This window comes from Dufourea novaeangliae, unplaced genomic scaffold, assembly GCF_001272555.1.
Source record: "Dufourea novaeangliae isolate 0120121106 unplaced genomic scaffold, ASM127255v1 scaffold248, whole genome shotgun sequence".
Classification (NCBI taxonomy): domain Eukaryota; kingdom Metazoa; phylum Arthropoda; class Insecta; order Hymenoptera; family Halictidae; genus Dufourea; species Dufourea novaeangliae.
In genome coordinates, this window is record NW_015374156.1 from 3,336,979 (window position 1) to 3,357,771 (window position 20,793).

Below are 20,793 nucleotides of genomic sequence, written 5' to 3' on the forward strand. Positions count from 1 at the left end.
GTGTACCGTGACCGTTTCGCAAGTATTTAATATTGCGAGTTTAATGATAATTTAATCCCTTGCCTTATAACATCGAGTCAGAATCGTTTCGACGATTTTAAAATCGATACAGCAAATATGAACATTATTAGTTTTCATTGATTCTAAGTGAAATACCATGTATATATGATATTACAGTAACGTCTTGATGAGTGCAACGTACTCGGGTCCACTTCAGAGCATTCGTGGCAAGGCGAAAAGGTTTTCAGCCCCTCATAATTCTTTTTTGTCCGAAGCTGAGCCTCTGCTTAGCTTCTGTTTACCCTGTTTCGATTGATTCCACAGGGGGACTCCCCCAGTGATGGGAATAACGCCGTTGCTCGTGTTGCATTCATCGAGGAATCACTGTAATATTTAACTTATACAGTAAATGTACAGTTACGATAAGTAGAGTTCCTTTCGTTTTTGGGAAACTATTGACAACAAAATAATACAGAAAATAATATAAGAAAATCGTAAGGCAAGGGGTTAATACTATGAGTGATCAATAGACTGTAGATTTTATGCATTTATAGGCTCTGGAGTTCTCTGAAATACAATAAAAGACAAAACTTTCATCGAATGCAACGACTTTTTTATTTTATTCTGAACTCGATATCATACTTAAGAGAAGATAGAAATTCCTACTTTTGTTCTTGTCTTTAAGAATTACTTTATAAAATTTGATGTTGCATAAAAATCTACAGTCTAGTGATCAATGTATATGAGTTGTCTGTAAGCCAGCGATATCTTGCGAAAACAATCAACCTCAGGCGATTACAAAAATCATAAACCAGGATATCTTTATTGGTCGTACAAACGAAGCGTAGTAACGGCTCGATCGGAAATATCAGTTCACGGACCGAATTCTCGATCAAGACTCGGTTCGATGTCAGTTTCTAATTGAAACGGGTGCTGCGCGCGCTCATATCATAGCGTCCGAGTATTCTTCACTGTCGAGTGCCATGCAATACCTTTCAGCCTGGATTTGGCGACAGAATGGTGGGTCTAAGTGGATATCAAGCGAGGCAAACAACACGTGTTTACTGGACAGGAGAGTTCCGACACAACAGTGACCACTTTGGACGCTTCCACCCCGGAAAGTTCGTGCGGTTTTTCCAAGCCCACGGAAATAAGAACGTTCGTGATGACGATTTCTGAGATGTAATTGATAGAGAACCGAGCACAACGATTAAACTACTCGATATTCAGAGATATTAAGGCTTTTACGAAAAGTAATGTACACCATAGTATGTATACACTAAACGCCAAATAAAACACTAACTGCGAAATGACGAATTTCAGTCTTGTTTGCGCATATTGCTCTCGGTTACCTTAGTTACCAATGTCTTAAACAATTGAGCAAACGTGCCAATTCATAAGTATTCATGTCTTGAGAAATACTTCATTATGTCACCCGGTGTATGACAAATTCTATCGCCCATGTTACAGAGAGACCTTTGGTGCTCATTCCAGCTACGCGAAACAGTTATCGTCTTATTTGGCGTTTAGGTACTATGATTCAGAGTTGGGCATAATTTTATTCGAATAATAGATAGTCAAAAGCAGCAGTATCTAAGATTATTCTGGGCTTTAAACAGTCAATTAGATTAAATAATTGTTTGCCAAATGTCGATTCGTTTTGTATTATTTTGTTATAAGAAATGGAATTTCCACGTTTAAACGATTAAAAATAAAGTACTTTTTTTTTATCTTTTATTCGTTATTCGAAATTCTTTATCTAGATAATGAAGTTGCCCATCTGTGGTATGATTGTATACAGGATCCGACCGAATAATATGTAAAAGTGGGCACTACGTGATTCTTTATGAAAAAATAAGAAAAAAAAATATGGAATAAAAATATGTCAATCTGTTGGTTTAGTTCACGAGAAAATCGAATTTCAAAATTAATCTGAAACGAGTGTATTCGTCATGGTGGTAAGTAGAAGAGGAATGCAACGACGAGACGCGCTTTACAGTTTTTTGCAGTTACATTTACAGTTACAAATGAAGGAAATATAAAGGCATTCTAAGTACGCGATTGTTGCTATTTCGACACGTGACTGTTTCTACTGCTAGTTTCTTTTGCAATGGGGAGAATCGCGGCGCATGTTAAAAGCCTGCTAATTATGCCACCTACGATAGGAAGGGAAAAAATGGTTACATTCCACCCCGGTTACGTATATATTGTGAATTTGCCCCGCATTGGTGTGTTACACAATCATCCTTTCTACTTGTTTTTCAGCAACTCTGATCAAACTTCATCCAGAGTGAACGTAGTTTAGAAGAAACGGAATACGAAATGGAAGCAAGCGTAGGATAGAATATACTATTGGTATATAGATATTGGTATCAAGGAGAATTTTGTTCGCTCTATTAAAGTCCAAATAAAATAAAAGCCTTTTAGAACTTCATTAACCCTCATCCGTCCCTCATTTTCCCAATTTAATTCGTTCCTCGATGTCTCATTGACAGAGTGGTAAAAAATTAATATAACGAGAGATAAACAGTGAAATTTGTATATTGTTAAAAATAAAAGTCAACGGAACCTCAGCTAAATTGACCTAGACACAATAATACAACATTTTCGTCAGGAGAAACATTTGTCAAATTGACGTAAGAAAAGGGGATGAGGGTTAAATCTTTAACCGTATTAATTTGTAGAAAACCGTATACGTTATAAATGTACAAAATCCACAGTCTAGTTATGGGACAGTTTCTCAGAATACAAGACACTGGACGAAAACACTGATGTACACCATTGCTTATAAATATGAGAACACCTGATCTGTACGAAGAAAATGTGATGATACAGTAAATCATCGATAAGTGTTTGAAGTCTCCTCGCCACTGAGTGTTCAGACGTCATCTCCACCACTGGGCGACTGGTTCTACAACCCAGATAGCACATGACGCCCAAGGACGCCTTGAGGACGTCTTAAAGGCGCCTCAGACCTAAAATAGCCGTAAAGTGGACGTCTTCAAAGGGTCATGTGTTATCTGGGAAAGGACCCCCAGTGGTGGGAATAATGTTTGAACATTTGGTGCCGAGGAGCCTTCGAACACGCATCGATGATTTACTGTATTATGTTTCAGGCCACGTTTATTACTTCATAGTCCATCAAGTTTCAATATTCCCTAAATAATTTTTATTTCACACATTCGACAATTTCGTTAATGATTTGTAACATTTACTGCACATTCGACAAGTGTCCTAATATTTATGAGCTGGAATGTACACGAACACGTTTAACCGGGGAAGAATGCGTCGTGAATGTGTGTGTGTGTGTACAATGGTGTAAACAAAATGCGATTACGCGCGGCGAAGCAGAATGTTAATAAAGAATCGTCGGGAATCGACAGAAAACACAGACGACACGCAAATACGCGCGGCTTGGCATGTGTGTGTAAAGATAGAAAAGCGGACGTTTAATATAGGAACACAGGCGCAAAAAGAGTGATCGGAAAATATGCCCGGCTTGTCGGATAATACAGTTTTGTTTTTGTTCTTGCCGCTGCTGTTATTGGATTGTCGTGATTTTACTTACTAGATTCTTTCTTTTCATATGTGACTTTGCCATCTGGCCCTACGTCAAGCACAAGGGAAACAAAGAAAAAAATATACTATGTAAATGGTGGGGGGCTTGCCTACAGCGCGCTCGCAACACATTCGTTTACATTTTGCTTTTGCTCTCTCTCTCTCTCTCTCTCTCTCTCTCTCTCTCTCTCTCTCTCTCTCTCTCTTTTTTTTTTATTATCCTTTTTCTGTATATCTATTATCTCGTTTACATTGCACTTCATCCGTTCTTTCACGCGCACAAGCATACCACACGCGACGTTGCACGGTAACTTTTTCATCATTACTTTGCTACCTATGTTATGAAAACGTTGGTTTTTCATTTCGTTTGAGTATTACAACAGCGAATAAAACCGAGCAATCGTAATCGATGTAACGAGGAGAAAATTTAATGTACCCTGGGCTTTAATATTCTTTTCATATTATACATAATATTTTGTGCTGAATGGTATATTGCATGTCTGTTAAAGAATGAAAATAGAGCTGAACTTGCTAGTTAGAGAGATATGATTCGTAATTAAATATTTTCATTTCCTTAAAGACATGTTCCTTTTCTATGTATAAAATTGTTATCAGTGCACATGTTTCTTAATTTTAAAAAAATCCTTAGATGTCCAGGAAACTTTTTTTGAAACCTTATAACAACAAATACAACGAAAAATGTCGTTATCGGAATTCATTTGTCCGGTACTGTACATAATGTTTTTAGCGACGGTTAGTAATCAAATGTACTGCCCTTGGCTCAAGTTATTCGTACATGCCTCCAGTTATCGAACCGGGCGTACCCGCACGCGCACAGAAAGGGAGTCCCTCTGGCATCGAACCCCTTGCACAAGGAGAGAATCAACTCACCTTCTTGCACGTCAATACCCTCTTGCTTGAGAAGTTCCCGCAACTTTTGGATCTCTTCCTTGAGCTCCCTAATAAGCTTCGCATTCGCGTCCTCGTTAACGACAGCTTTGCACACTATTTGTTTCGCCCTGTCCGCGTATCTGTGGCAAAAAGAAGGAACAACAACGGAACTTAGTGTAACATTCATGATTATTCGAAGAACTCATTATTATATATGTGTACAAGTCGCGGATAACAGTGGTTGCATTATTGATTGCGGTTTGTCTTGAAAATATAGGAAAGGAAGTGAGATTTATTCTTCCCCATTCTATTAATGAGAGGAAGTATTTATAGTAATAAAAACTGATGTAAAGATTTAACTAAAGCAATGACTGAATGGATCATTGTTCAGGTTGCAGTGGTATGAGTCAGTTATTAATCGGACAACACAAAATATCAGAAGGTGAATTTGTATTTCAAAGTCAATTATGGGATTTAAATGACAGAGAACGACTTGATACTAAATAGAAATAATAAAACAAACTTTCAGGAGATTAGAGAAGCTGAATAAAAATATATTGAATAGATATATAATTCAAATATACTTTGCAGACATAAACACTTCGAATGGCGTCTCAAATTGAAGATGCGAAAACAGACTAATGGCGTCTATTGATTAGACGTTCTCGTCTTTTCTTTATCATTTTCTCTATAGAAACCTACGTTTATTTTTAGTCTTTAATTACAAGGTTTGCTTCCAAGAAAATAAAGAACTTGTGACAACAAATAGAACGTAAATGTCTATTCCATTATAGAAGGGATGTTCAGAGAAGATTCATTCATAATTCATGAAAGTTTTAACGCCGCTGGTTCTCGGCGCTTTGAATTATAAACGGCACCTTCATCTGACTTATCCAGGTCACCGTATAAGTTTCTAGGAAACATTGACGCCTCTGCGACGCCAACCGGTAAATGCGGATATAAAATCTAACCTTTTGTAATATTTCCTAAAAATTGCAATTCCATTGTAAATAGTAATGTAACTATAATCTTAAAGTGTAAATTATAAAGACAAATTATACCTCAAAGTGGAAAGGGTTTCGTCGTAATTGATGTCCGCGGGGCTTACTGCCGCGATCATCGCAGTTTTTGAGTTGCCTCCCAGGTTTTCACGCAGCAACCACGTTAGAACAGAGTCTCTGTAGGGGATGAAGTCAGCCTTCTTCTTTTTCTTAGTTGCCTGGATAAATGAAAAACAAGCTTACGTTATCAGTGCTATTTTTCTCAAAAGCAAGTTATCTTGTGGTGAAAGTGAAAAATATATATCAACATTAATGAATAAAAATGAAAGATTTAATTTCTCTTAAAGTCTGTATCAAAATACATTACTCTCTTATTGTATTAGTATTTCATTCAGTATTGAGTGTACTTCAGGACTTGTTTCAAACTAAAAATAAAATTAGAGGTAATGCGTGGTTATAGATCTATGAACTTACCGCCTAATGGTCCATAGTAAAACAGCAGCGAAATAGACAGAAGACACGTGTCACGTTAACATAAAGTTTAGTTGATATCCATGTGAATTCGAAAGGTTAAGGGTGCATCATCATTTCGTACAGAGTTATTTGAGTATTGTCCAACGTAAATGTTTACAAAACACGCACAAGTTTCCAAAGGTATTTTCCGTTAACTTTCAGAGGTTCCTGTTATTGTTGAATTATATTTGCATTTTCCGGGGGATTCGTTCAATGTAAAAAAAAAATCAACTTACAATTTCAGCCAGGGCACTGATGACTTTTCCAAGGGTGGTCAAACTTTTGTTGATATTCGCTCCTTCCTTTAACCGTGTGCCCTTTGCACCAGTAGAGTCGGCTCGTTCAGAACCGGCTAAATCGACCAGCGAGATTTTGCTGACTTTCTCGGTCACCAATCCAGTTGCAGAATCTTGTTTCTGTTGCGTGAAGAAAATCGTGAATACAGCGTGAGATCTGCTCGACGTCTCGTTCATGTTAGTGGCCGCCACGGTTCTGAAATCAAATGAAAAATATTGTGTATTAATGCTTGATGGTGTCTCTGAACAATTTCCTTTCTCCTAAATTAAAGTGTCTTCAAAATTTGTGATACGAAAAGGTAAAGGAATGAATTTTCTATGTACCGTGCTTTATTTCCCTCGTCTATGAGGTCGTGAATATCTTGAAAGGACATCACGGCCAATTTAGACAGGTCCTCGACGTACGGGCCCAGAAGTGGATGCTCACGTACACGAAGGTTCCCTTTGTTCTTTGGGTTCAAAAGATCCCGCACCCTCTCGCAATAGATCTCCATGTAACTGACTTCCACGGAATACTTCAGGCACTCGTTTGAATTGCGACTGATTTTCCTGAAGAGGTCTTTGCAAATTTGGGGGATTATACCCTCTTGGCCTTCTTCTTGTTTGCCCATCATGGTGTACGATTTACCGGCACCGGTCTGTCCGTACGCGAATATGCAGACATTGTAGCCTATGGACAATATAAAATACAAAGGTTTTCACGTCGAAATTTTATTATACCACTTAATTAAAATCCATGAAATTTATTTCCCATTTAATGTAACGTGTTGCGTAGAAATGTTCACCATTTAGGGGATAGTTTCTTACATATGAAATCTTTACTACTTAAGAATGGAAAGAGAAACTTTAGCCTCAAAGGGAACTGACAAGAATCAAGGAGGTCAGAGTTTTTCGTTTCTACCACTTTAGCAATGAACTTTTATCGTCTCTTTTTAAAGTACTCAGTGTATACAGAGCGTAACACGATCCTATTGATTAATATCAACGATAAGCGAAACTTCCTTATCGTTGCTAAGGGTAAAGAGCAAATGTTTGTACACGTGACCACGTCTTCCACGTAACAGGGGTGAATATGTGTCAAGAATGCCACAGAGTTTGAACCCCAATTCCTGCTCTGACGGTATGCGAACACGTATGTCAATTCCTGGATGGAAATTCCGCGGTATGCTACAATTCGAATGTAAATTGTTCAAAGGGTTAGATGACGCGTTTCTCTACGAACATTCTAAACCTTTCAGTTTGTTCTTTATACTTTAGAGCATGTTTACCTTCGAAAGCGTGTTCCAGCATTTCCTCGCCAATGTCTTTGTAGACCATGACTTGGGAGGAGTAGTTTGTGTCATGTGGCTGCAACAGAGACAATAAACAATTTGTTAGTGTCTCAAATAAAATTGAAAAGCTACTTCAAATGAAATTCATTTAAACAAACTAAATTTCCGTTTTACATCAAAATAAAGTGAAATTCTGCGATAGCGTCATTTCAATCTAGTAAACGTATAGCAATAAATTTCCAGATAATTAGTGAGAAAGTGGACTGAATTGATTCCATTAGCGACAGATACTTACATCCATGGAAAAATAGGAGTAATCGTAGTTGAAACTTTTGACTGCATCTTTGGTGCCCGGCGGTGCTTTGGGGTTCAATATCGCTGAAACACGGAAACAAGAACAATAGGATTAAGTAATCTAAATCATTCACTATAATGTTACATTTCGTAAACTTTAAACTCAGTTTTCTCAGTTTAGAAACTAGTCGAGATAAATAAACAGTAATCCATATACTCCCTTGAATTGTTATTTTCATAAACAAATGTGATTGGTAAATGTTTTAACAAGACCTAAACAGCTGAAACATCTTCTAATGTTAAATATTACAATTACCACCAAATCTATTGCTCGTTCACAAATTCAGTGTTAAGTTCCTAGGACATTAAGAATCTCCGCTACCTTAATAACACTTAATGTTGGCTGTCTAACGCCCTGCACCATTTTTGCCCAAGTAACGGATCAATCAAATATTCGGTCTACCGAAATATGTTTTGTTCAATTTCAAATACGTATACGAATCCTAGACGATGAATACGGGTCGAAATCGTTTGTTGTGCAAGAACCCAATTTCTTTCCAACCGCTTTCAAAGTTAAGAATGCCTCTTTTTTTCTATTGTAGTATTCTCCGTAGCATGAACACTTGACGAGGTCCCGTTGCCAAGGTCTTCTCGAGTAAGGTTCATCTTTCATATTCGAACCTCTAAATTTCTGGAACCATCTCATCGACGTATACTTCCTGATATATCATCGAAAAAACGACAGAAATTTTGATTGTCTAGAACCACGTTTCACCCCTCTTATTGGAACCCTTTGTATTTAACCCTTGTATAAGCAACCGGGTACCCTAGATACCCATTTCTAAATTTCCTTTCACAATTTTATATGTTCTTCTTTAAAATAGCATTAAGAATTTCGGAAAAGTATGAATGTAAAATTATCTATATTTATCTAATCTATCAGAATAGGGGTATTTCGATTGCTCGGTAACCGTGAATATTTTGGTTGCCCACGGAAGGGTAAATGTCTGCTTTTAATAGCTCCAGGTTTCGAAATTCCTGTATCTTACATTATGAATAGAACTTTCCGGTAGACCTGATAGTAATAATTTATGGCTACATTGTTGCTTCGATGAAAGAATAACGAAAGATACTCGCTCATACACCTGGTATTTTTAATTGCACCGTAATGCAAGGTGCATTGGTAATGCAAGGGAACGGAAGACTGGATACCTTCAGGTGCACATCCTTGTGAAGATATGAAACCAGGTGGAACTGAAAGGGAGAAAGGTTTAGGGGGGATTAATTGTACTTACAAGTAGTGTTGCCGGTCATGTCGATGATGCATTGTGCCTCCCGCGAGATCTCCCGATTGTTGAAGGGCCGTACCCTCACCGCCACCTTTACCGACGACATTTTTCCCTTGTTTTTAATTCAGCGTCGGGTCACGACGGCGGCGGTGCTGGCGATAAACTTTTTCCTCGTCTCTCTGCGGGAATAAAAAGGAGAGACGTCGTTAACGGCGGGCGGGAACGCGGAAACGGAACGAAACACGTTGTATGTGTGTGTTCCATTTCAACCCTGTGGCCTTCATTCGCGGATTACTTAAAACAATGCCTCGTTTCGTTAATAATTTTATTCCGTCGACGAGGAATATTTTAATATGTACTTCGTAATATTATTGTAGATATATGAAAAGATTTTTTAGCAATTTTAGAGATTCTCTTCGATGACACAACTGTTATGGAGCCAACACCTGATCACTTAAGAGTAACTAGAGTAAATATTTCATGAACTAATTTCAGCTACTAAATTTAGCTTTTAGACCCCTTTACATTGGCGTCATACGTGCACCGGTTGTGAATCGCCGCTGACGCCATATTGGACGTCACTCTGATGCCGTAGGCGGGAATGTGTATCTACTGTTTACATCAGGGACGCAAAAACAGGGAAACTACCGTTATATTTTGCAACCCTTAACCGTACACGTGAGAAGCTCGTGCGTAAATGGTCATGTGGCGTCTGAGAAGGTACTTCTCTTTTAACCCCCATCCATCCCTTACGTCAATTCGACACATTCTTCTTCTAAGAAATGATGTTATTCTGCCATGTAGACGTAAATTTATCTAAGGCTCCATGACTTTTAATTTAAAGAATTTACAAATTTAACTATTTATAACCTTATTATATTAATTTTTTACCAATGTGTCAATATAACACCGACAGATAGATTAAATTGAAAAAATGAGGGACAGATGAGTGTTAAGGAATCACGAGACGATACGAATTTTTACAAAATTAATTTGATATCTAGTATCCACTTACAAGTAAGCTTATTACTACGCAAAAGTAAGGAAACTGTTGGCGGTTCCATGCCAGAAATATCTGAATGGTTTTTATATTGAGTAGTCCTCTTAGACACCACGTGTCCGGTTAAGGGTTAAGTTCATATACGAGTTGTAGTAACTTTTGATTATTATAATATACTGGTGAAAGTTACTCGGCCAACTATCCGACCTATATAGTGTTCATTTTTGAGCCTCGTGTATGGAATATAATAAGAAGAGAATAAAAAGCTATTTACTCTCGCTCAGCCGATTCCAAGTCACTTTAGATCCATGTTCACGCCTTACGGACAGAGTTGAGCAAAATATAATCTAATTACAAAATCCAAAACACAATTACAATGTAATTGCAAGACAACTACAATTACAAATACATTGTAATTAACTACTAAATTTACAATAAAAAAATTGTCCGGCAATTACATTGTAATTGCAAGTGAGATTTTGCAATTAGATTACATTTTTCGAACTATTGAACATTAATACGTAATTAACACACCTTCGTTAATATGAGAATAGAATCTCTGTACAATATTTCTATTTGTTATCTTTTTATTATTTAATTCTATTTGCTATCTATGTTTCTATTTATCATCATCTTTATTTGTTTCTTTATTATTATTAGTCTCTAAAATTTTACCGAAGTCTCCCGACTAATTTGTTCTAGTTCGTCCTATTTTGAGAATAATTTAAACGACGGTACCACCGAAGTTTCCATATCCGGAGAAGAACGTGCACGATGGGACCGTGGTGTTCTATCGAGTTTCATGGCATATTTCATTAGATTCTGATCGAATCACGGCAAGTTTCATGGCGTCGTCAATTATCCCGGCAATGGGAGAGTAACTGGTGCATGGACAACAGCGTCGAGAATCAATATCACCGACAAAAGGTTCGCCGATCGAGGGGGATAATTATCCGTCTACTCTCGGGGACAGTCGGCAAACGGGCCAATAAACATCCGACGAATCAACGCGTGAAACAAAAGGTGCATGGGGGGATTATCGGCGAGTCCGCGATTAATTTTCGCGGTCGTTGGAAACGGGACATTTCAATGATGACGGTTTACAGAGAGAAAACGAAATTTATAGTGTGCAATATGGTGTGCAATAAATTATTTGTGCAATATGGAATGCAATAAATTATTTGTGCAATATGATATGCGATAAATTATTTGTGAAATATGGTGTGTAATACATTATTTATGTAATTTGGGGTAGGTGACTATCGCGCCAAATGTTCGCCATTTTTTAATGTTCCATCAAATTATGGTTAACGATGTTTTTTTTTTGACATTGGTCATAATTATTCGAAAACTACAGAAAATTTAACATTAACCCAATGTGACACGTCTTTCAAATTATAGTGAACTTGGAAACATGGGAGAATTTGATCTGAATATGAAATAAATACAAGAATATTATTTAAATGTTGGAACAACATAAAACAGAGGGAAATTAAAACTATAACAAAGATATATCCAATTTAAATATATTTCTATTTTTGCATAAGTATGTACTAGTCTATTAATTATTAATAAGTGATTAATCCTTATTTTTATCCGACTTTTACACTTCTCTCGCTGTGCGTAGGACCTTCTCACTTCAGCCAGAAGCTGCATTCTTCCGATAAATAAAAATAGGTTCTTGTTTAAAAATAAATGCATCGAAGCTTGAACCTTCTTTAAGAATACACAAAACTGAAACAAACGTGTGCGAGATGCTCTATCAAGAACCTTCGAACTTCTACATTTCATCCTTTCAAAGTTTCACGTCCCTGAACACCGCACGGTATATTCGCGTAAAAACACTTCCGTGTTCCTGGAAACTTACTTTTTGGAAGTTCCGAGGTGCAGCTCCGTATCGCCCTGTTGAAGGATCGATAAGTTGCATTCGGAACAAGGGAGATTCTAGAAAGCCAATCCTGACACATGCTTCTCTGGTAGGTAATGCGATGTATTTCGGAGAGGCAATAGGTGCAAGTTTAGTACGTGATGCATTAAGTCTATACAAACAGAACAAGCTGTCGACCATTGATCTTACAAAGTTCAAAGCTGAGAAGTCCCCTAGGAAAGCTCGGAGAACAAAAATAACCTTCGAAAACGCAAGAAACCTCAGAAATCGAAGGAACCGTCCGAAAAACAAGAATTCTGAAATGCAAGATCCTAAAACTTCTGAAATCGTAGGAAACCTTTAAAAATACAGGGAACCTTCAAAACCGCAAAAGATCTTGAAAAACGCAAGTAAGTTCTTAAGTACTCACAAAGACTACAACTGATGAAGACAACGAACTTACGATTACCTCTGAACACTAAAGTTCCCTCGATTAATGGTCCCTACTTGACGATCGAGGAGAACGAAACGAGCCGATGAAAGAGGACAAGATAACCGTATTTATACGGAATAACTTGATCCATTTTTAGAATACTTTCCCTTTATAATTGATTCAAATTAACCGAGGGTTTGGCCTTTTGAAATCCGCATAAGCAGAGACAGTCTTTCGCGATCTGGCTCTCCAAACTCTTGATCTACTTCTGTTCACCATTGTACACAGTAGAACACTCTTCATAATGTCGTTCGGAGTCTTTATTGCCTTTCCTTTTTTTCTCTGTTTTTAGAGTACCGTGTTTCTGTGGGTCGTATTTGCATATTCTAATTGAATGTGGTGGAAAATAAAAGAATTATACAGAACATTTTATAAACAATTATAGTATCTTGAGGAAGGTGATTGTATACACGAAAATAAGTGAAAAGTATAGAATAAAAGGTTTTCTGTATATGATATCATTTTCAAGTAAATTAAATTTGAAAATGTGCTACTAACCTGGCTAACCTGTCTGGTTATCACTTACTGTTTCTACTTGTACTGAACGTTGCTGATTGCACAGTGTAATCACATAATGAGGTTTTGTATCTCTCTTCGAGGTTTATTTAAATAAAAAATGTCACGACGATGCGTTTCTTTAAACCAGTCAAGACAGTCTAGGAACTGTCTCCTCGGTGGAAGTCGTCCAGATATTATCTCACGCGAAAGGTAAACGAAACTGACATTTCAATCGAAGAAAAAAACCTGGCAACATGACGCAACACTGTTCAAGGTATTAATCTACGTCAACGACGTTCCGCAGAAAAACAATTTCTCCGGTGAGTAGATATACTCGAAAATTTTCTAGTAAAACGTTCACTGAATCGATAGTTCAGAGTAAAAGTTTAATAATTTCATCGTCTTTTTAAAAATGTGAAAAATAATCTAGAAAAGTCGTAGTACTTAGATTTATTTTCTCACAAGTTGTTCCCAAGGAGAACCCAGCAGTTCAAACAATAGTGATTAATCATGATACTGTAATCTAGTAGAAAAAAACACGTAATAGTCGACATACATATCCTTGGTACGAGAATAACGATTTCATTTCCATCCTGAAATCGATAATCTCAACTAAAAGAGTTGCGAAAACTGTAAGGCGGCTGACGTCCGGCCATGTACCGACACGTATCACTTCGAGAGTTTCCCCTAGCACGGAGCTAATCTACTTAATTATACGCGCTGTATTTGAAATCAGTGTAATACTCCAGGAAGACGCATCGATTTCGTGTACATTTACTAAATCGTTAATTTATTATTAAAAAGAATCTTATTAGGTAATACAAAATTATTTTTATATTAAATCTATTTAACTACAAGCAATATATTGATTCTTATCCCTTAATATTTATTGAGATACTCTTACTTTTGTTGCAAATTGTTACTCTGTTTAGGATAACATTAGTTTCATTGTATATTAAAGACTTTCAAATGAAATCGAAGTAACTAGTTTTCGATTAAAAATGGTTCTACTACCATTTACACCTTCAGACTAATGTTTCATTTCCACTGCGTAGCTTTTAAAACATTAGACATCGTTTCGATCGGTAAGGCCTTTGATTGAACGATCCTCGAATTATTTTAAGTATTACTCAAATACAGAAGGTTCGTTGTATGTTCAATATTCGTCACGTTGCAGTTTCAGTACTGACTCGCGGATATCGAATCGTATTATACGAGTTTCTTTTTAAAATATCAATAGACTCTGAAGAATATAGAGCGAACCCACCGAGAACGTCAGATGGAAAGGCTATACATATATCATTCTAAATATGTAATCTCGGCGGAAACGTATTGTAACGCTCTATATACCTCGAAGAATTACTAGGAAGTAGCTAACGGAAGATTATGGATCTGTTTGTATGGGAAAATGTGACGGCCGAGTTGATATTTAAAGCCACTTCTCATTACCTTATACCCTACTAATCGTTGCACTTCGTGATAAACTAAATCCTACTTTGTGTTAAATATAATCATTATGAAACAAAAAAAAACTTTATTTTTGTAATATTTATTTACCTACGGTAAGAAACAGATACTTTGTGTATCTAACAATAATTATTATCGTTGTGGTTAATAATTTCTCTTTTAACATTTAAATGATTGTACATTTTTATTAATTCTTCAGTTTCACGTTATTGGAAGAGATGTTTTTAACAAGAACATAGTATGTTTTGTAACTCGAATAATACAAATTCCATTTCCCAACGACAGAACAAAACATAACGCGTAAGGTACACATGAAATTTAAATGACTCAGATTCGAGATCGCGCGAGTACGCCTTCGCAAACCCGGAAGTGTTGCATGAACTGCTTTATCTACAATTCCACGAAGAAGTTACAATTTCAGGTAGGAAACAATTCACTCCCCAGACCTAAAACATTATTAAAAATGAATAAAAGTTGAAAATGTGTTTCCACACTGTCGACGAAAGTCGACAGTGTATATAATTTCAAACGAATTTCAATTCGACCGTTGCGCGTTACAGAAATGAACATAAAACATCAGTGGCGTGCAATCGATAACGACGCGGTGAAGAAGGTTCGACGTTCGCGGCAACCCCGGTCAACGAAATTCCAATTTCCGATTAGTCGTCGCTCGAATCATCCATAATTCAATCATCAGCAATCGATTTGCATACAATTGACGTAGCAACGCGTTTCAGTCCAATCAGATTAACGTTCTGTTCCCCGACTGGGCTGTGCCAAAGGTGTCACGATTCAAATTTGAATACCGCGGTTTTCCCCAATACCAGTTTTCCTCGTTGGACGAGATCGATGACTCGACGAGATATCGACCCTTATCGATTCTCACATCGACCGCTTATCGGACATCTTAAGTTGGCCTTATTTGGCGGCAGATTTAAACACACGTTTGAATACAACACTGATACCAACGGTTCAACAACTGGACCGATCTGTTTACGGCCTTAACAATTAGATTCGGCCATATATGTACAACTAACAAGTAATGCAGTAAATCCTCGATAAGTGTTCGAAGGCTCCTCGGCATTGACAGAGAAAGGTCCTTAAGTGTAACGCTGAATTTTTAATAAGGTTTAGCAAAGTAATAGAGCTCGGAATTCCGAAGCCAATGATATTTGTTTCAATTGCATACGGCCAATAGTTTATGAAATATTTAATGTTCAGTGTCGAGGAGCCTTCGAACACTAATCGAGGATTTCCTGTAGAGATAACAAAGTGACTGTCAAGATATTTAATTATTACGGTTCTGTTGGCTGATTTTTCAGTAGCGAAATATAACGTTGGTGGTTTACATCAAACGAGAAGGTCCTTTATGTTTGAAGGTTACGATATAGAGTGGTAATAAAGCTACTAGGGTAATAAATAGAAATCCTTTTGTGGATCTGCTCCAGGTAGGGTTCATGGGACTAGACAGTCTACTGTATTTCTAGAATTGTCTGAACTGGTCTACAAAAAAAAATACTTCAGGAGGTTGTTTCGTACAGCACTGGGCGAGGTGTCGATGCCCTGCCGATATGATAGTCTTTGTTGACCGCCGGACCCAAACCTCTTTCTATGACCCCACTGAATTCTCACTAATCCTTGAGATGACCCTAAGAAGGTCACTATATTTGCTCCACTGAGCATATATGTATAAAATGTAGCGAGTTCATACTAATCTCTTGGGTAATGACAGGAGCGATGTTCACATTTCGAGAGGATTCTAGAATACATATTAAGATACTGGGAACTCACTCAGAGCCACAAACGTCTGTTGTCGAATATGATTTCCATTAGTCTTACTAACACTCGAAATCACTGAAACTAATTGCCAAACTTTCCCTGTCAAACGTTTCTTCGAATACATGCATACGATGCGCGTACAAAATGTCGTCGCGACTGGCTCGACGCTAAAGCAACAACGTTTTTCTACTCGACATTCAAACGCACTTCGCGAGAAGTGTCGCGAAACAGCTGCAATAAAATACCATCGATGTATAACCGTGTTCCTCGGTGTAGAAGTTGAAAACATCACTGACACTGTATAATCAATACGGTACGGGATTCGAGAGTATCGCGAGAAGCGGGCGTAGGTAAAGATTGTACGTGGGATTTTCACCATCGATCCGGGCACGGTCTTGGGAAACGTTTCTACGGCCCTTACCTTCGGGAATGATCTCTGTACCGGGCTAATTTCGCTCGGCGGTTCTCGAGAATGAGCCCCTGGTCTCTGATGTGTTCCGCTGTCGGCTCCGGCGGTCGGAAGAACAGGGTGACTGTGTTGTGTAGATGGCGGACGCGACACTCGGGCCGTCGAAAACACACACGCGACGATTCACTATGTCGGTGCACTGGCAATTCTTTGACGGTCCTCGAAACTTTTATGGGACTTGTACGTGGACATTATAGTGCATTTGGCCACGTATCGCTCACGATCGAGCGTGTACGCGCGCGCACTGTCATACACATATACACACACACACGCACGTCACGCACTTATGCTACCGCGACGACGGACAACGACGAACCACCCTGCCCAAGAACGCGAGTCACTGCGACACCTCCGTTCGGCGGTCGGTCGTCGAGTAACGAGCAGCAGCGAAGCGCTTGCGCAGTTACCCCGCGCGGCGGTCGACCATTACCACCCGATGCCCGAGATACCGCGCATGCGCCATCTGCCGGTCACCTGGTAATTACTACGCTCGCACCACACCACCGAGACCGAATGTGTCCTTTGAGCCCCCACGGGTCCCCACGATCTCTAATGCATCCTGATGCTTCTCTCTACCAGCTTCTTCGAATCCTGCTCCATTTCCGGGGATCAGTGGGGTGGTGAATATAGTGTATTTTACGTGGTAAAGGAAAAAAAAGCATTCACGCAAGCTAGCTTCTTATTACGTTACAATGATTAACTGGAAGACGATCATTACGACGTTGACGTTGGGCACGAGGGAGAAGGTCATTTTGACCTATAACAGAAACTCTCGTGTATGGAGTTTCGAGGAGAAAATTCTGGAATCAATTTTACAGATAGATAAACAGGACGATGTACGAAAAGGATTGAAAAGTTCAGGGGATATTGATTTTTGCTAAAACGGTATAAATAAAATAGATAGATAATCGGGTCAATTGATTAATCATAAAGGTGATACAGACAATTCGTGAAGACTTTAAACTATTCGTAGCAAACTAGGGATTCAGGAGATTTGTAATGTAAATAAGTCCGTGAAATAATTAGAATACAAGTATATACTAACTTCGAATCTGGGGAAACTTTGTTGCATAATATTATTTCACTGGTAATACACAGCTCATTTAAAACTTTTCGCCGGCCGATGTATTTCCATCATCCATGGTTAAATCTTTCCACCATTCATAAGAGTTACCACTTATTCCACGAATCTGTTTTAAGTCCTTGAAGCACAAGATTTTACAACAAGAGAATGTCTTGTTGCACAGAAATTTTATTTTTATAAAATGTGACAGAATAGTTTTATCTTAATTATTTTTAATTTTTTGTAATTTCACGATTTAAATTTTTACCACGAAGCACTAAAAAAGTTCGACATTTGTCATACCACTATGCTTCGAAGAGTTAAACAATAATGACGTCATTGACACAAGAATATAAGTAGCAGCCAAACCCGAACGGCTCTATTTGGAACAACATTCACGGGTATTGTAGACCATTTACCCAATTTACAAAGAGCTCCCGAGGTCTACGGCATCAAGCAGCTATTTATTCGGCGAATTTCCTCGGCGTTTACAGCGGTACGTGCAACCTGGTTTCGCCGGCGCAGTGATACTTTTTTCCACGCGGCTCCCCTGTCGCAACGAAAAAGGGTTGGAGGGCTTACCATTCTCGTGGGTGTGTGCAACCGGAGACGCAATGACGTAAAATCGTAATCTCGCTCTCTCAATGTGTAATCGAGAATAACGGTTTGTTGACCGAGCCAGACCTACGGATTAACGGATCCGCTTTTCGATCGGTTGCCGTGAAAATTACCAGGGGATCCCAGCAAGAATACCATTACATCGCCATTCCCACGCACCGACCGATTGAGCTTCAGTAATCGTTTTATGGCGACTCATTAAACTCGACTCCTCTGACTTGCTTTCGCCATTAAACGTTCTCGTCCGCTGCTAAACCACCCGTGGCAACCGGTTGGTCAAATAAACTCAGGTGGAGACCTAATCGTTGATCAACACTACTGGGGTTTACGGTGAACACCACACACAGAGCCTGTCCTCGTCTAGAAAGAGAATTTTTATTCCATTGAATGTTGATGTCAACCGAGTCTAACTCAATCAAATAACTAAAATATGGATCTCACGGTCGTCTCGAACAACCGTCGGAAGAACGCCATTGGCCATTTTCTCGAGAACGTTCTCTGGCTGTCCTCGCGGGAATTTTTTATTCGTCCGGTTCATCGAGTGCGACCGTAAAAAGTATCCCGAGGCAGACACTGGTCGTAAGCGTAAAACGTCGCGGTACGTGAACGGAATTTTTTTTTCTTTTCCCGCTACGGATGCGTACGTTTCTTTGATAACGTATCACTTGTAACTTGTATTTTTGCACGTCTCGACGGAAGGATCCGATCAATTATCCGAGGATATAACATGCACCCCTGTAAATCTAACCAGTCGGGCGATAAAATTTTCAAATTGCTCTGCGCTGGCTATAAAACGTTTAATCTCCATTGCGTTTGTAGTTCTATATTTAAAATCGTGTCAAATGATTTAACATATTTTGGTGAAATTAATTCTTTCATCGAGAGAATAGTCTTGAAATTTCTAACGGAAGACTGTATTAAATATGATTAATAAGAACTGTTTGTGTAAGATACAAGAGAAATTTTGTAGAAAGCTTGTAATCTGTGTGTATAAATTACCGACTCACGACGGGTCCAATAGCAACACACATTCCACGTGACGTGACGTGTTTACAAGGTAGCTGTTCGATACGGTTAAATATGTTCATTCTCTCCAGTGTGGGTGGAAGGTTTCTGTCCGAGCATTTACTGCGTCGAAATCGACCCTAAAGATGAGGTGGATGTAGGGGTTGGCGAGAAGAACAAAGATTGTAAACCTATTCTTCGTCAGTCAGCTCTCGGCTTAACACTAGAACTACCGACGATAAACGCATATTTGTTTCGATCAGTGGATAAACGTGAAAAACTTTTGACAATTTAGAAATTTAGAAATTGACTAATTTCTTCACTTTCATATCGTAATAAAGGGTGCAAAAGATCTGAGAAAATGTATTGTCATAACATTTTAACCGTCATCATAAGTTCTAGTGTTAATGTTTGCTCTTGCAACCGATACCTCAGAACGACCGTAAACTGGTCCTATTCCACTGAAATCACTGATATTCTCAGCACCGATTACAATTTCGTAAAATTTACTGAAAACTCTAATGCTGAATTTTCTATATCATTTTTTATTAACCCTCATCCCTCCCTTGTGTCACTTTTATACAGTTTTATCCTAAGAAATGATGTTATTCTGTCATGTGTAGGTTTTAGCTGAGGCTTCGTGATTTTTACTTTGAAGAATTTTCAAATTTAATTATTTATCACTTCATTGTATTACTTTTTACCATTGGGTCAATTTGACACCGAGGGACAAATTAAGTTGGGAAAATGAGGGACAGTTAACACTAAACCTACTGAACCCTTCAGAGTGGTAGAAATTAGAACGGCAAACCGATTATTTAACCGATCGTGGCAGGTTTAGTGTTAACAATGCCTGAAAATTATTTTCGAACGTTCAGTTTATGATACGCATAGAAATCTGTCGATCAGACAGAAATATATGTATACATAAAAAGAAGCTACGCGTATCGATGACGTCAGTTCAGAACGTAGTCAACACCCCAATCCCACGCTTTTACGAGCCAAGTATTAAATTTCTACTCCGTTCGACGCAGAAATTACGCTTGGCAACCATTATCCTTCAGATTGGCCGCCTCAACAACGAGAAAGGATTTTAGGGGTGACGTGTCCACCATTCCTACGCTTCAACCTTGAGAACAATGTCTGGAAAAGCGATATTTGACATTGAGGCTGGCGGGCGGGGACAGAAAGCCAGGTTTTATTTTGGAACAAGATAAACGATAACAGGCATTTCTGCCGATTATAAGCCCAATTTGATATTCGACAGAGATTAGATTTGATTCCTGAGACCAATATTACGTTCTATTCAGAAGGAACCGTTCGTGTTACTTCGATTTTTGTTACTTTTGATTCTAGCTATTTCAAGGCAGTAACTGATTTTGGAGAGAACTGTCCGCTGAAATAACTTTACCAATCACTCA

At 38.3% G+C, this 20,793-nt stretch overlaps 1 protein-coding gene across 10 annotated transcripts in view; it reads right to left on the reverse strand.

Annotated features, from left to right (window-relative positions):
• Positions 1-20,793, reverse strand: part of LOC107191990 (kinesin-like protein unc-104) — a 36,859-nt gene that overhangs the window by 11,893 nt on the left and 4,173 nt on the right. For 5 of the 10 annotated variants that reach the window (XM_015581152.1, XM_015581153.1, XM_015581149.1 and 2 more), the window contains exons 2-9: positions 9,120-9,292; positions 7,826-7,908; positions 7,528-7,606; positions 6,584-6,929; positions 6,200-6,455; positions 5,925-5,927; positions 5,511-5,668; positions 4,450-4,589 (exon numbers count right to left, since the gene is read on the reverse strand). In XM_015581152.1, the coding sequence (XP_015436638.1) occupies positions 4,450-4,589; positions 5,511-5,668; positions 5,925-5,927; positions 6,200-6,455; positions 6,584-6,929; positions 7,528-7,606; positions 7,826-7,908; positions 9,120-9,219 (1,165 nt within the window). In that variant the 5' untranslated portion in view covers positions 9,220-9,292. Of the gene's footprint in view, positions 1-4,449; positions 4,590-5,510; positions 5,669-5,924; positions 5,928-6,199; positions 6,456-6,583; positions 6,930-7,527; positions 7,607-7,825; positions 7,909-9,119; positions 9,293-16,638; positions 17,016-20,793 lie in introns of those variants that run through there. The other 5 variants (XM_015581155.1, XM_015581154.1, XM_015581150.1 and 2 more) reach the window with 3 other exon arrangements.